The following is a 16,784-nucleotide window of genomic DNA, read 5'->3' as shown; positions in this document are numbered from 1 at the left end:
TGATGGAGTTGGTCTACATGAATGTCTACAGTGTACAAAATAACTCCTTCCTTTCTCATACTGAATCAAGTAGAGTAATTATTCTACCGAAGTCTTTTTCAGATTAGGCAAAATTTGTTGAATTCCTGCCCCTTCTACTCTAACTTGCATATATGAGTGTACAAAGGTCTAAAGTCTATTAAAGGCTGCCATGTTAATTTATGGTTCTAATATAAAAACTAAGCCATGCTTAATGTGATTAATACCTAGAACAGGGCTGGAATATACCCATCATCAATTTTCATTACATAATGAATAAATTGAAAGTTTTAAAATTGCTGCCATAGATATTAATGGTATTTTTCCTAAGAGAGCAAAGTCTACCTTAACATTAACATTTTTACAGTATGTTATAGCAAAAGTTTTCTGTTTTTTCTACTCTAACACATAAGCCAATATAATATACCTATCAGTAATATTCAATTACTATAGCAATAATTCTCTCAAAAGAGGCAGCTGCCCTAAGAATTATCAATTATTTTCTATAAAAGGCTTCTGATAATCATATGACTTCAGAAAAACTTAACTTTCTAGAGTCATACAGAAGGAATATCAATAAACTCCTACCTGTTCTGGCATGGCTCCATGTTCAATTCCAGTCTTCAATAATCTGTAGCAATTACCAAAGAGATCCCATTTTGTGAGATCATGTGCACTGAAATAAACAAAAATGCATTTGTTTTATTCTAGAATGGAAAGAAATTTAAATTTGAGCTCAGTTCAAGTGAGTGGAAAAATAAAATAATTTCATTTCGGTTGGGTACAGTGGCTCACGCCTGTAATTCCAGCACTTTAGGAGGCCACGGCTGGCAAATTACTTGAGGTCAGGAGTTTGAGACCAGCCTGGCCAACATGGTGAAACCCCGTCTCTACTAAAAATACACACACAAAAATTAGTTGGGCATGGTGGTGCATGCCTGTAGTCCCAGCTACTTGGGAGGCCAAGGCAGGAGAATCACTTGAATCCAGGACACAGAGCAGTGAAACAAGATTGCACCACTGCACTCCAGTGTGGGTAACTGAGCAAGACTCTGTCTCAGAAAAAAAAAAAAAAAATTTTTTTTCATTTCCATAAAGGGAATGCTCATTAAATGCTCAAATGTGAAAGAAAGGTAGAAAGGAAAAGGAAATAAAAAGAGATGATTCTAAGAATTTATTAAAGAAATCAACAAAAACAAAACCTCACATATTTAACTCAAAGTTTCTACCACGTGGTTTAAGCTCAGATTCTATTCCATATGTGGATAAACTCCCTTTATTGTATATATAAAAGTACCTTTTTTGTTTTATTTTTATTTTTTTTAAGACAGGGTCTTGCTCTGTCGCCTAGGCTGGAGTACAGTGGCAAGATCTCGGTTCACTGCAATCTCTGCCTCCTGGGTTCAAGAGATTCTCATGCCTCAGCCTCCTGAGTAGCTGGGACTACAGGCGTGTGCCATGACACCTGGCTAATTTTTATATTTTTGTAGAGATGGGGTTTCACCATGTTGGCCAGGCTGGTCTTGAACTCCTCGACTCAAGAGATCCACCCGCCTTGGCCTCCCAAAATGCTGGGATTACAGGTGTGAGCCACCGCGTCAGGTCTATTTAAAAGTACATTTTAAAGAACTCCATTTACAATTTAAAAATAAAACCACACGCGTATTTTTGAAAGAGAGATCTGTATTCCCAAAATGGAGATAAAGACAAAGGAAAGGAAAAATGGGAAAGCTCAAAAACTGCACTATAGCTATTTACTTGGGCTGAGGACTTATGAATGTGATAATGGTAAATTTTTATATTCTCATGAGCTCTACTACTAAAAATAGTCATTCTGACACTAGTAACTTCTGTTTTTAAATGACAGTTTTTTTTTTCTTTTAATAAAAGTTTGCTTTTCTAGGGAATTCTAAAAAAATTTACTTGTATATAAAGACTTAGATTTTGGAAATTGATTTTTAATTTTGAAGTACTGATCAGTGTAAAAGCTATATTCAAACTCTCTTTGGACAACAAAGTTCTTTTTGTCCTTTCTTCATGGAGAAAACTGGCATATCTCATTACAAGGGAAGTGAAAATTACAATTTGACAACACAAATTTCAGTGATCTGAATCTTTCTTCCTTATTCAAATTCACCTGTTCTACTGACATAGTAAGAACACAATAACCAAGCATACAGGAACAATTCAGGAAAAAAAGCTCACAAGAGTAACTCATGACTTTCCTGAAAATCTTATTTATTTTTGTCCTTTATGTTAACAAATAAAAATTAGTATATACTTATTGTATACAGCATGTTGCTTTGAAATATGTATAAACTGTGGAATGACTAAATTGAGCTAATTAACATATCGATTACTTCACACACTTATCATTTCTTTCTTGTGGTGAGAACACTTAAAATCTACTCTTAGTCGGGTGCAGTGGCTCATGCCTGTAATCCCAGCACTTTAGGAGGCCGAGGGAGGAAAACTGCTTAAGCCCAAGAATTCAAGACTAGCCTGGGCAACATGGTGAAACCCTGTCTCTAGAAAAAATAAAAAAAATTAGCCCAGTGTGGTGGCATGTTCCTGTAGTTCCAGTTACTTGGGAGACTGAGGTAGGAGGATCCCTTGTACACAGGAAGTTGAGGCTGTAGTGAGCCGTGATTGTGCCACTGCACTCCAGCCTGGGTGAGAGAGCAAGACTCTGTCACAAAAATTTTTTTTGAAAAAATAAAAATATTAAAATCTACTCTCTTGGCAATTTTCAAGAATATAACACATTGTTTTTAACTACAGTCACCATGTTGTACAATAGATGGGTTGAATTTATTACTCTTAACTGAAATTTTATATCCTTTGACCAATATAAGCCCAACTGTCCTCCAGATTTTCTTTCTTTCATTTTTTTCTGAGATGGAGTTTTGCTCTTGTTGCCCAGGCTGGAGTACAATGGTACGATCTCTGCTCACTGCAACCTCTGCCTCCTGGGTTCGTGCAATTCTCCTGCCTCAGACCTCCCAAGTAGCTGGGATTACAGGCGCACACCACCACGCCTGGCTAATTTTTTGTATTTTTAGTAGAGATGGGGTTTCACCATGGCCAGGGTGGTCTTGAACTCCTGACCTCAGATGATCCATCTGCCTCGGCCTTCCAGAGTGCTGGGATTACCTGTAGCACTCTAGCTGATGAAATAAGCCTGTCTAATTTGTTAAATACTCATGGGCTTAAACTTTTACAGTATATATTCATTACATTAAATGACAGCTAAATCATTATAGTAAATACATTTTATACCTTAAGTAATTAAATGACAGGCCAGGCACAGTGACTTACGTCTGTAATCCCAGCACTTTGGGAGGTCGAGTGCCAGTGGATCGCTTGAGGTCAGGAGTTCAAGACCAGCCTAGCCAACATGGTGAAACCCATCTCCATTAAAAATATAAAAATTAGCTGAGCATGGTGGCGCACACCTGTGGTCCCAGCTACTTGAGAGGCTAAGGCATAAGAATCACTTAAACCTGGGAGGCAGAGGTTGCAGTGATCCGAGATGGCACCACTACATTCCAGTCTGGGCAACAGAGTGAGACTGTGTCAAAAAAAAAAAAAAAAAAAAAAAAAAAAAAGTAGTTCAGTGATAGCAAAACATAAATCATATAATCATCAAGATAAATCCAAATAAAGGAAAAACATCTCAATATTCCTCTAAAATTTCTATTTTTAAAAAAACATCTATTTTGTTTTAATTGAGATAGGATCTGCCTATTGTCCAGGCTGGTCTCAAACTCGTGGGGCTCAAGCAATCCACCTCCCTTGGCTTCCCAAAATGCTGGGATTATAGGTGTGAGTCATCACACCAGGCCTAAAATTCCCATTGTTATTAATGTCAAACACAACAGTCAGTCACTGTGTGCTGGCTGTTACATGTCATTCACTGAATCTATTTTATCTTTCTGTTGTTATTGAGATCAGATCTCACCATACTGCCCATGCTGAAGTGCAGTGGCTATTCACAGGTACTATCATGGGCCAGCGCCATGATCAAGTGCAGCCTTGAACTCCTGGGCTCAAGTGATCTTCCTTCCTCAACCTCCTCAGTGGCTGGGATCATAGCTCTGTGCCTGCACACCTGGGTTACTACATTTACTTTATTTATTTTTTGAGACAGCCTGTTGTCCAGGCTGGAGTGCAGAGGTGCGATCGCGGCTCACTGCAACCCCCACCTCCTGGGTTCAAGCAATTCTCCTGCGTCTCCTGCCTCAGCCTCCTGAGCAGCTGGGACCACAGGTGCACACTCTCATGCCCAATTTTTGTGATTTTTGTACAGACGGGGTTTTGCCAGGCTGGTCTCCAATTCCTGGCTTCAAGCAATCTGCCCACCTCGGCCTCTCCAAGTGTTGGGGTTACAGGCATGAGCCACCTTGTTGCCTTTACTTTAAACAAAATAACGTACTTGTGAAAAGAAGTTAACCGCTTTAATGTAGAAAGAACATTGTAAATATCATCATCATCAGCTTCTTCTCCCTATAAAAAAAAGGAAACATCACATCATTACCACAACTTTACTCACATTATAGTATATTACTATTTACTGCCTATTCTTTTAAATTATATAAATAGTATATGTCCATTGTAGATCCATAATACAAATAAGCAAAAAGGCAAAAACACCCATAACTCTAACAACCTAGAAATAATTTTTGCATTTTAAATGTTGTGATAAACATGACTTTGAAAAGCTTTCTGATTAATACTATAAGATAAAACCCTTTAAAATTTCTAAGTGAAAGGTATGTACTTGAAAGACTTTCAATGATTATTTCCAATATTTTATTGTCAGTCACTTTTGTAGCTTGAAAATCACAATGAATGAAAAATCATAAATAATGGTTGAGTTCCAATAGTAGGAAAGAGCCTTTTATAAATCAGTTATGTGGTCATCAGAGCACAGAGAACTATGGAAGTCCCAGATTGCCTTACATAGATTGATAAGAGAGAGGGAAAGAGGAAGAGGTCACAGAAATAATTAGAAAATAAGCAATTGGAGATGCTTGCTGATATCTTGGGCATACCATTGATAAGCAGGCATCCTTAAAAGCAGACTTAATTTGCATGCTCTATTCATTAGCATATCACAATAATTCAGCAATATTAAAATGTAAATAAGGTCCCAGAAATAGAAAATGAGTTAGGAAAAATTAGACTTTAAAGAGACTTTTTTTTGCCGGATGTGGTGGCTCGTGCCTGTAATCCCAGCACTTTGGGAGGCTGAGGTGGGCAGATCACTTGAGATCAGGGGTTCAACACCAGCCCGGCCAACATGGTGAAAGCCCGTTTCTACTAAAAATAAAAAAATTAGCTAAGCGTGGTGACAGGTGCCTGTAATCCCAGCTACTCCAGAGGCTGAGGCAGGAGAATCACTTGAACCTGGGAGGCAGAAGTTGCGGTGAGCAATGAGCTGAGATCGTGCCACTGCATTCTAGCCTGGGTGACAAAGCAAGACTCTGTCTCAAAAAAAAAAAAAAAAAAAAAAAAAAAAAATTCTTGAAAGAGAAAAAAAATTCTAGTTTTTATGACAGATTTTTAGAATAAAAATAAGGCATAACCAAGGCTGATCTTTATAGAATACACAATTATAATAAGGTTGCTAAGTTTTGGAAGGGGCAGACAATTCTACTCGATTTCATTTTAAAATGAAAATGCTTTACACACTCAGCTATCTTAAATTCTTAGTCTATATTATTATATGTACACATTAACTTTAGAACAGACCTCTTGCAATAGGTCTTCCACAGAATGATTGAATCGATCTACAAACTCATCAATCAGCTGGCTTCGAGCTATGTCAACTCTGTTCTGGATGGTATATTCTTCACTGCATAAGATGCTATAGGTTTTACTGCAGGCTTCTAGAACATCTGATTCTACATGTTTCTCCACAACAAACTTAATCTGTTTTAATAAAGCATCCAGATGCTGAGAAGACAAAAAAAGAAAAACTGTAATATTTAGATTAATAAAAAATAAAAAATTAGCATCTGTCAAATAACAAATAAGCCTATAAGAGTACATGAAAATAATTCAGTTAATAAAACTATAATAGCTGAATTTCAATTTCATAGTATCATTACCTTTTCCATTCTACCTGTGCTGTAGATTTCTAAATCAAAATACTGTGGGATTTGTAGCAAGTTTGCTACCTTCTCTGCATCTGCAGAATACTAGAAGGAGAAGAAGCAAAGAAAAATACAGTAACTACTTTAATAGTACAATGAAAGCAAACTCAGTGACATAACAAAACTGTAAATGAAATTGTACCTTTGACAGTAACATAGGAAGTGTAATAATAAAATGTTCAGTCAATTTGTTTCTATCATCAATTTGAGTTTTCCTTTCTTTGGCAGTTAGCACCTAGAAATAAAGTCGGAAAAGAATTAAAGGGTGTTGTGCTAAATTATAAATCCAAAATGTTACATATATTGATGAAGCACTGGCAAATAATATAACCAAAAATTTAAGGGAGGCTTAATGACTGAAACAAATACATGAAAATTTATGCAAATTTTTACATAACATGCACTACTACCTTATCAAACAGCTAAAGTTTGGGCGAATTGCTGTTTATGTCAAATAAAAATATACACATTTTAATAAAACCATAGTTACCATTATTAAAATACTGAAACCAATCAAACCCAATTTTTCTAGGGTTTTAATCTTAACGTGTTAACAGTGATCTTCCTATGTTAAATATACACACACTTTTTAAAGTAATGCTTTTTAAATACCAACAGAAGTTAATATATTCTCACTTATTTTTAAAGCATACACTAATAATATCTCTGGATTCATTTACATTTGAGTCTCCTTGTAACTAAGCTCATAAATCTGTTATACAGCAATCAACAAAAAAGAGTATAGTTGGTGCTCATGGAACAAATTTAAGCTGATAATGCTCATCACTTTAGCCTGTATCCAACTTGTGAAACCACAGGTGACTCCAAAAATAAAATATTAAAATGCAAACTCAGTTTAACATAATAATTTCCCCTAAGTATTCTGCATTTTATTATCTTGAAAGGCTTTGCCATCATAATGTCGAATTGTTTTACAACAGGAACATTCCAATATAAATTGCCACTTTATAAATGTGAACCCCAATGTTTAAGAATATGTGCAAGAAGTAATAGCACTGCCTATTTGTTGTTCAGTCTTTTTTTTTAATTTTTATTTTTGAGACAGAGTCTTGCTCTGTCACCCAGGCTGGAGTGCAGTGGCACGATCTCGGCTCCCTGCAACCTCTGCCTCCTGGGTTCAAGTGATTCTCCTGCGTCAGCCTCCTGAGTAGCTGGGACTATGGGTATGTGCCACCATGCCTGGCTAATTTTTGTATTTTTGTAGAGATGGGGTTTTACCATGTTGACGAGGCTGGTCTCAAACTCCTAACTTCAAGTGATCCACCACGCCCAGCCTTGTTGTTCAATCTTTTAAGCATATAAAATAATCACCTGTGAATGATCTACCAACCACTGTTTAGCTCTGCACAAAGCAATTAAGGGAACTACATGTATGTCTAGGAATGTATTCAAGATATTGAAAAGTCTTGAAATTCATTTGACAATGTATGAAACGTCTAAGGATACTGATTTCAGGGAAATAGCTATTTTTGATGGCACGATCTTTTTATTTATTTATTTATTTTTGAGACGAAGTCTCGTTGTGACACCCAGGCTGGAGTGCAATGGTGCGATATTGGCTCACGGCAATCTCCGCTTTGCTTCCTGGGTTTGAGCGATTCTCCTGCCTTAGCCGCCCAAGTAGCTGGGACTATAGGTGCGTACCACTATGTCCGGATAAGTTTTGTATTTTTGGTACAGACGGGTTTTCCTCATATTGGCCAGGCTGGTCTAACTCCTGACCGCAAGTGATCCGCCCACCTCGGCCTCTCAAAATGCTGGCATTACAGGCATGAGCCACTGCACCCAGCCTGAGTGGTCATTTTGTTAGACACGCTACACACTTGAACTCATCTAGTCCTCAAAATACCTCTGAGGGGATGACAAAAATGGCATGACACCTATGAAGAAGGAATTTGCCAACATCTAACAAAATTGTACACATATTTTTCCTCTGACCTAGCAGTACCAATTCTATCTCACCAACACACCTGGTACAAGTAATGAGATATGCATACGATCATTATTATTATTTTTTTTTCCTGAGACGGAGTCTCACTCTGTCACCAGGCTGGAGTGCAGTACTGCAATCTCAGCTCACTGCACCTCTGACTCGCTGGTTCAAGAGATTCTCCTGTCTCAGCCTCCCGAGTAGCTGGGATTACAGGCACGCACCACCATACCCAGCTAATTTTTGTATTTTTAGTAGAGACGGGGTTTCATGTTGGCCAGGATGGTCTCAATCTCCCGACCTCGTGATCTGCCCACCTCGGCCTCCTAAAGTGTTGGGATTACAGTCGTGAGCCACCATGTCCAGCTGATTATTCATTATTTCTAGTAGCAAAAGACTAGCAACAGTCCAAAAGACTGTGCATAGGTGAACTTTCAGTAGTGCATCCATCTAATAGACACTATACAACCAGAAGAAAATGAAGACCTCCAAATAAAGATATGAACTGATTTCCAGGATACACTGCTAAAAAAAGAAAGGTATAGAATAGTGTATAAAGTATACTATCTTTAGTAAAAGATTAGGGGGTGAGTGGAATGGGAAATATGAATACATATATCTGTATGTGTACATGCCTTTACCTATTTGTGCAAAATGAAACACCTGAAGAATAAACCAGAAACGAATAAAAATGGTTACTAATAAGAATGAGGTGTAGAGAAAGGTATATAAATAAGACTTCTCTCACTACATCTTTTCACATGTTTTTGACTTTTTAACTATGTAAATGTTTTACCTATTTCAAAAAAATAAGTTTGGGAAAAAACTCATAAATTTGAAGAGGTAAAACCCCTGTTAGGCTAAATTTAGGTCAAATATCAAAATGAATGTATGATTTAAATGTATATACATAAATATACATTTATTACTCTGTCTACTAAAAGTACCTAGCAGAAATCATAAGCAATTAACAGTAAGTACATCCTCTTAACTGAGTATCAGTATTTTAATCTTTAAATACTACTCTGTATTAAAAGGAACCATGGCTCATTGGAGAAATGGCTGATTCTTGTGCTAGTGTGGAATCTAAAATTCAAGTAAATCTCAATGATCCCTACCTTCCTTGTATTCATGCCCTTATACAACCTCGTCCTACAATGTATAAAGCTGACTTGTATAACCAATAGGATATTTTGAAAATGATATTGTGTAATTTTTGAGGTTATGTTATAAAAGACATGGCAGTGTCTACCTTATTCTTTTGGATCATTCACTCTAGGAAAAGTCAGCAGCCATGTCATGAAAACATTCAAACAGTCCTATAGAGAAACCCACATGGTGAAGCACTAACATCTACCAATGGTCAGCACTAACTTGTAAGCCATTGTGGAAGTGGATTCTGCAATTCCAAGTCAAGTCTTCAGATGCTAAAGCCCAGGCTAACGTCTTGACTGCAACCCTATGGAAGCCCCTAAGCCAAAAGAATAGTTAAGCTCTTCCAAAATTTCTGATCTACAGAAACTGTATGAGATAATAAAGGCTTATTATTTCACACATCTTTAACTTTGGAGTAATTTGTTACACTGCAATAGATAACTACTCAAGCAGTAAAGGTAGAAAGTGAACCTGGGGCATCTTGTTTCCCAAGAAAGCAAGAAAGTAATTTAAAAAAGAAGAAAATATGTGAAAAGGACAATAAATTAGTATGAAGGGGCTTATCACTAGTCAAAGGTGGGACAGCACATAATTTAAAGACTATTAAGGAAAATTTCAGAAACATTCAAAAGCACAATAACCATTAGCCCTGTCATTCTTGTTTCATTAATTCTCCTGCAGTTTTTTTTTCCCCCAAGGCATTTTAGGGCATATCCTTGCACATTTGTCCCTTGAACAACACAGTTTGAAACTACATGGTTCATTTATATACAGATTTTTTTCAATAAACATATTGGAAAATTTTTTGGAGATCTGCAACAATTAAAAAAAAAAAACTTGCAGACAAGCCATGTAGCCTATTGGAAAACCAAAGCAAATTTAGATTCGTCATGATGTATAAAATATATGTAGATATTTAACATTCACTACTATAAAATATATACAAATCTATTGTAAGAACATTTATTAAAACTTACACACACACTTACAGGCTGTACATGGCACCATTTGCACATGACAGCAACATGAATAAAGATATAGTATTATGGCTGGGAGTGGTGGCTCACGCCTGTAATCCCAGCACTTTGGGAGGCTGAGACAGACAGATCACTGGACATCAGGAGTTCAAGAGCAGTCTGGCCAACATAATGAAACCCCAACCCTAGTAAAAAATATAGGCTGAGCATGGTGGCTCACGCCTGTAACCCCAGCACTTTGAGAGGCTGAGGCGGGCGGATCATGAGGTCAGGAGATGGAGACCATCCTGGCTAATACGGTGAAATCCTGCCTCTACTGAAAATACACGCCCCTACTAAAAATTAGCTGGGCGTGGTGGCGGGCACCTGTAGTCCCAGCTACTTGGGAGGCTGAGGCAGGAGAAGGGCGTGAACCTGGGAGGCGGAGCTTGCAGTAAGCCGAGATCACGCCACAGCACTCCAGCCTAGGCGACAAAGTGAGACTCCGTGTCTAAAAAAAAAAAAAAGAGAAAAGGCTGGGCGCAGTGACTTATGCCTGTAATTCCAGCACTTTGGGAGGCCGAGACGGGTGGATCACGAGGTCAGGAGATCGAGACCATCCTGGCTAACACGGTGAAACCCCGTCTCTACTAACAATACAAAAAATTAGCCGGGCGCAGTGGCCGGCGCCTGCAGTCCCAGCTACTCAGGAGGCTGAGGCAGGAGAATGGCCTGAATTCGGGAGGCGGAACTTGTAGTGAGCCGAGATCGCGCCACTGCACTCCAGCCTGGGGGATAGAGTGAGACTCCGTCTCAAAAAAAAAAAAAAAAAAAAAAAAAAAAATACAAAAACTAGTGGGGTGTGATGGCACGCGCATGTAATCCCACCTGCTCAGGAGGCTGAGGCAGGAGAATCGCTTGAACCCGGGAGGCAGAGGTTGAAGTGAGCTGAGATCACACGACTGCACTCCTGCCTGGGTAACAGAGCGAGACTCCATCTCAAAAAAAGAAAAAAAAAAGAAAAAAAAAAAGATATCGCATTAATCATAACTGTACAGAATCAACTATAGTATACATTCCACTACAATAATACTGTACACATCTACTGTTGTTATTGCAGTGAGCTCAAGTATTGCCAAGTATTTACTAAAAAAGTCCCATGACACTAATCATCTTTGCATGAACAGTTGGTCTCTCCAGTGAATTGTGTATCATAGTCAAAAGTGATCTTGTGGTTCTCACTTATCATGTTTAGTGCAATACCATAAACCCTGAATAACATCATGGGACCCATATGTGCTACTAGTGATGCTGGAAGTGTTCCCAAGAAGCAGAGAAAAGTTATTACAAGAAAAAATTTAAAGAAAAAAATTAAATTGCTTGATATGTCTGCAGCTACAGTTGCCCACCATTTCAAGATAAATGAATCCAGTATAAGGACCACTGTAAAAAAAAAAAATTTTTTTTCGTAAAGCTATCACTGCTATACTAGCAGGTGCAAAAACCACTGTACCTTTTGCAAAATACCTTTTTATTTCACATTAAAAGTACAGCTTCTATATGGGTGCAGAATTGCTACAAAAAAGGCACACCTATACTCATATGATTCAAAAAGAGTAAAGTCATATAATGACAACTTAAAGCAAAAGGAAGGTGAAGGTTACAAAGCTGGAGAATTTAAAGCCAGCAAAGGATAGTTTGATAATTTTAGAAAGAGGTTTCACTTTAAAAATGTTAAGAGAACAGGAAAAACAGTATCTGCTGACCAAGAGGCAGCTGAAATCGCTAAAGAGAAAGGATATCTGCCTGCACAGGTTTTTAATGCAGATCAAAGTGCCCTACTCTGGGGGGAAAAAAATGCCACAAAGGACACTTATTAGTAAGGAAGAGAAGTGAGCACCACTTTAAAGCAAGAAGAAATAACATTAATCTACTCATTTGTGCAAATGAAGGTGGGTTTATGATCAGGACTGCCCTTATCTGTAAAGCTGCTAACCCTCAAAAGCCTTGAAGGGAAATGATAAACACCAGCTGCTAGTCTTTTTGGCCAGTAATGTGTAACAAGGAGGCCTGGACAACAAGAACCCCTTTTCTGGATTGGTTTCCACTGACGCTTTGTCCCTGAAGCCAGCAAGTACCTTGCCAGTAAGGGATTGCCTTTTAAAGTTCTTCTGATAACGGACAATGCCCCTGACCAACCAGAACCCAGTAAGTTCAATGCCACAGGCATCAAAATCGTCTACTTGCTCCTAAACACAATATCTCTAAATCAGCCGACAGATCGGGGGTTCATAGAACCCTTAAAAGTCATTAAACATATTACTCAAAGGAAAAGACTGTCAACACTATTGAAGAGAACACCCTGCTAGAATATCATGAAAGTCTGGAAGAATTACACCACTGAAAATGCCATTGTTGTTTTAAAGTCATCAAGTCCCCCCAAAAATAAATACCTGTTGGAGAAAACTGTGTCCAGACGTTATGTATGATTTCACACAACTTATGACAGAACCAATCAAGAAACACATCAGAGATTATGGTTATAGTATAAAATGTGCGGAATGAAAGACTTCAAGATATAGATCTTAGAGAAATTAAAGAGCAAATAGACACCAGCCAGGAATGATGGCTCACGTCTGTAATCCCAGCACTTTGGGATGCCAAGGTGGGAGAATCACCTGAGGTCAGGAGTTCAAGACCAGCCTGGCCAACATGGTGAAACTCCGTATCTACTACAAATACAGAAAATTAGCTGGGCATGGTGGCACATGCCTGTAAAACCCAGCTACTCGAGAGGCTGAGGCAGGAGAATTGCTTGAACCCATGAGGCAGAGGCTGCAGTGAGCCCAGAGAGCATCACTGCACTCCAGCCTGGTTAACAGAGTGAGACTCTGTCTCCAAAAAAAGGCTGGGAGAGGTGGCTCACATCTGTAATCCCGGCACTTTGGGAGGCTGAGACGGGTGGATGACCTGAAGTCAGGATGAACTCAAGAGACCAGCCTGGCCAACATGGCGAAACCCTGTGTCTACTAAAAATACAAAAATTAGCTGGGTGGGTGGCAAGCACATGTAATCCCTGCTACTTGGAAGTCTGAGACAGGAGCATTGCTTGAACCCGGGAGGCGGAGGTTGCCGTAAGCCGAGATCACGCCACTGCACTCCAGCCTGGACGACAAGAGTGAAACTCTGTCTCAAAAACAAAAAAGACACTACATCAGAGGAACTAATAGAGGATGACTTGATGGAGATGAGTGCTTCTGAAGTGGTGCCAGATGGTGAGGAAGAAAATGCTGAAGAAGGAGTGCCTAAACTAACATTAGGTAATTTGGCAGAAGAGTTCCAATTATTCAAGACTGCTTTTGCTTCTTTGGTGACACAGACCCTTGTATTACGAGGGCACTGAAATTAAAGCAAATAGTGGAGGGAGGATTGGTATCACACAGAAACATTGTTAGAGAAATGAAAAAAGCAAAAAGACAGAAATTACAATGTATTTCTGTAAATAGAGAGTGCACCTGCCTCTCCTTCCATCTCCATCTCTTCTGCCTCTGCCACTGGAGACAGCAAGAGAAAAACCCTCTTCCTCCTCCTCCTCAGTATACTCAATGTCAAGATGCCAAGGATGAAGACTTTTATGTTGATCCAGTTAACAAATAGTAAATATATTTTCTCTTCCTTATAATTTTCTTAAAAACTTTTTTCTCCTCTGGCTTACTTTACTGTAAGAATACAGTGTATAACACATATTACATACAAAATGTGTTAATCCAATGTTTGTGCTAACAGCTTTAAGGCTTCTCATCATTTAGGCTACTAGTAGGCTACAGTAGTTAAGTTCTGGGGGAATCAAAAGTTACATGTGAATTTTTAAAATTTTAAGATTCATAAAAAGTTTCATAAATTTTGTATGTCATCCTTGCACAGGGGCCATGCTCATCTTCTCTGTATTGTTCCAAATTCAGTGTATCTGCTGCCAAAGTGAGCACACGTGGAGTTTTGACTGTGCAGGTCAGTGCCACTAACTCCTGCATTGTTCAAGGGTAAACAGTATATAATTTCACCCTTAAATATTTCAGCATATGTCTCTAACAGATGAGGACCACTATAATTCCTCTGCTTTTACTTTTAAGTATGAATAATTACTGTAGGGATTATCATATACATTTTTAACTTATAACTGATTTCAGATTGATATTGATTTAATTATAATAAAACATAGCAATTTTGCTCCAATATAGTTCCATATCTTTTTCCCTTTTGTGTTACTCTTGTCACATATATTTATGTTATAATCTCAACACTACAGTGCTATAATTATTGATTTAAATCAGGGGTATCCAATTTGTTGGCTTCCCTGGGCCACAATGGAAGAACAATTGTCTGGGGCCACACATAAAATACACTACCACTAACGACAGCTGAAGAGCTTTAAAAAAAAAAAAAAAAAAAAAAAAAAACCAGCAAAAATCTCTCATAATCTTTTAAGACAGTTTACAAATTTTTGTTGGGCTGCATTCAAAGCCATCTTGGGCCACAGGCAGCCTGTGGGCCACAGGTTAGACAAGCTTGATTTAAATAATTTCATGTTCTTTCAAAGAAATTAAGAGAAGGAAACAGACACACACACAAACACACACACAGCCTTTTACCTTTTACATCCACTCACATACTTACCATTTCAGATTTACACTCTTCCTTTTTTTTGGAGACGGAGTCTTACTCTGTCGCCCAGGCTAGAGTGCAGTGGGGTGATCTCGGCTCACTGAAACTTCTGCCTCCTGGGTTCAAGCAATTCTCCTGTCTCAGCCTCTCGAGTAGCTGGGATTACCACGACCAGCTAATTTTTGTAATTTTAGTAGAGATGGGGTTTCATCATGTTGGCCAGGCTGGTCTTGAACTCCTGACCTTAGGTAATCCACCAGCCTTGGCCTCCCAAAGTGATAGGATTACAGGTGTGAGCCACTGCATCCAGCCCATTCCTTCTTTTTTCTTTTTTCATTCCTTCTTGCGGATTCATTTTATCATCTTATGGTATTCCTTATGGCTTGAAGGACTCTTTTTTCCTTTTTTTTTTTTTTGAGTTGGAGTGTTGCTCTGTTGCCCAGGCTGGAGTGCAGCTGCACCATCTTGGCTCACCACAACCTCCGTTTCTCGGGTTCAAGAGATTCTCCTGCCTCAGCCTTCCGAGTAGCTGGCACTACAGGTATGTGCCACATGCCTGGCTAATTTTTTTATTTTTAGTAGAGATGGGGTTTCACCATGTTGGCCAGGCTGGTCTCGAACTCCTGACCTTGTGATCCACCCGCCTCAGCCTCCCAAAGTGCTGGGATTACAGGTGTGAGCCACTGCACCCGGCTGAAGGACTTCTTCTAGTATTTCTGGTATGGCAGATCTAGCAACACATTCTCCAAATTTCTCCTTTCTGTTTCTCTGGTAATGGTTTTTTACACTTCATCTTTGGAAGACAATCTTATTAAATTTATAATTCTTGGTTGGCCATTTTGTTGACTTTCATTAAATATGTTATTCCACTGTCTTCTGGGCTCCATTGTTTCTGATAAGCTAACTCTTAATCCTATTGCTACTGCTCTCTATATTAGTTGTTTATCTCTTGTTGCTTTCAAGATTTTTTTGTGTTTGTCTTTTAACAACGTGACTATGTTGTGTCTACATGTGGAACTTTTGTGTTTATTTTATTTGGGTTTTGTTAAGCTTCTTGAATCTGTAAATTGTCTCTCATTAAATTTGGGAGGTTTTCAGTGATTTCTTCAAGTATTTTTTCTGCCTCTATCCTCTCCTTTCCTTCTGGGACTCCCATTATACATACTTCAGTGCACATGATGGTGTTCCACATATTTCTGAGGCTCTGATAATATTTCTTCAATCTTTTTTCTTCTCTATTCTTCAGAATGAATTTCTATTAATCTTCATGTTTTTCTATTGTTTCTTTCATCATCTTAAATCTGCTAATTAGCTTATTCAGTTAATTTTAAATTTTTGCATTGTACTTCTCACCAGAAATTCCATTTGGGTTTTCATAAACCAATTCCATTTGGGTTTTCATTATTTCCATAATATGGAAAACCCAAATTCCATATTGGGTTTTCATATATATGAGATTCTCTACTTCTTGTTTTCATATTTTCTTGTAATTCTTCGAATGTATTTATTAAAAGGCCTCTGAAGTCTGCCTGCTAAATCCAACATATAGGCCTACTGAGAAGCCATTTCTATTGTCTGCTTTTTTTCCTGAGTATGGTCACATTTTACTGTTTCTTTGCATGGTTGTAGTTTTTCTTGAAAGTAGACATTTTTGGATAATACAGTAACTAAGGATTTTAATTGTGTTTTGCTTTTCTTGGTTTTGTTTTGTTTTTTTTGAGACAGAGCCTTGCTCTGTCACCCAGGCTGAAAGGCAGTGGCATGCAACCTCTGCCTCCGGGTTCAAGTGATTCTCCTACTTCAGCCTCCCGAGTAACTGTGACTACAGGCCCTTGCCACCCTGCCCAGCTCATTTTTGTATTTTTAGTAGAGATGGGGTTTCAC

The 16,784-nt window shown here is 38.4% G+C and overlaps 1 protein-coding gene and 1 non-coding gene across 5 annotated transcripts in view; both read right to left on the bottom strand.

The window, feature by feature from the left end:
- STAG1 (STAG1 cohesin complex component) overlaps positions 1-16,784 on the bottom strand; it is a 400,634-nt gene that overhangs the window by 78,849 nt on the left and 305,001 nt on the right. For all 4 annotated transcript variants that reach the window (XM_008009040.3, XM_073023594.1, XM_073023595.1 and 1 more), the window contains 5 exons: positions 6,319-6,411; positions 6,132-6,221; positions 5,773-5,976; positions 4,454-4,524; positions 607-694 (listed from right to left, as the gene is read on the bottom strand). In XM_008009040.3, coding sequence (XP_008007231.1) covers positions 607-694; positions 4,454-4,524; positions 5,773-5,976; positions 6,132-6,221; positions 6,319-6,411 — 546 coding nt within the window. The remainder of the gene's footprint in view (positions 1-606; positions 695-4,453; positions 4,525-5,772; positions 5,977-6,131; positions 6,222-6,318; positions 6,412-16,784) is intronic.
- Positions 14,117-14,224, bottom strand: LOC119625977 (U6 spliceosomal RNA). The gene has a single exon (XR_005242190.1). It is a non-coding gene; the product is annotated as a U6 spliceosomal RNA (small nuclear RNA).

The sequence above is a fragment of the Chlorocebus sabaeus genome, chromosome 15 (assembly GCF_047675955.1).
Source record: "Chlorocebus sabaeus isolate Y175 chromosome 15, mChlSab1.0.hap1, whole genome shotgun sequence".
In the NCBI taxonomy this organism is placed as follows: Eukaryota; Metazoa; Chordata; class Mammalia; order Primates; family Cercopithecidae; genus Chlorocebus; species Chlorocebus sabaeus.
This window is presented reverse-complemented; position numbering and strand designations above follow the sequence as displayed.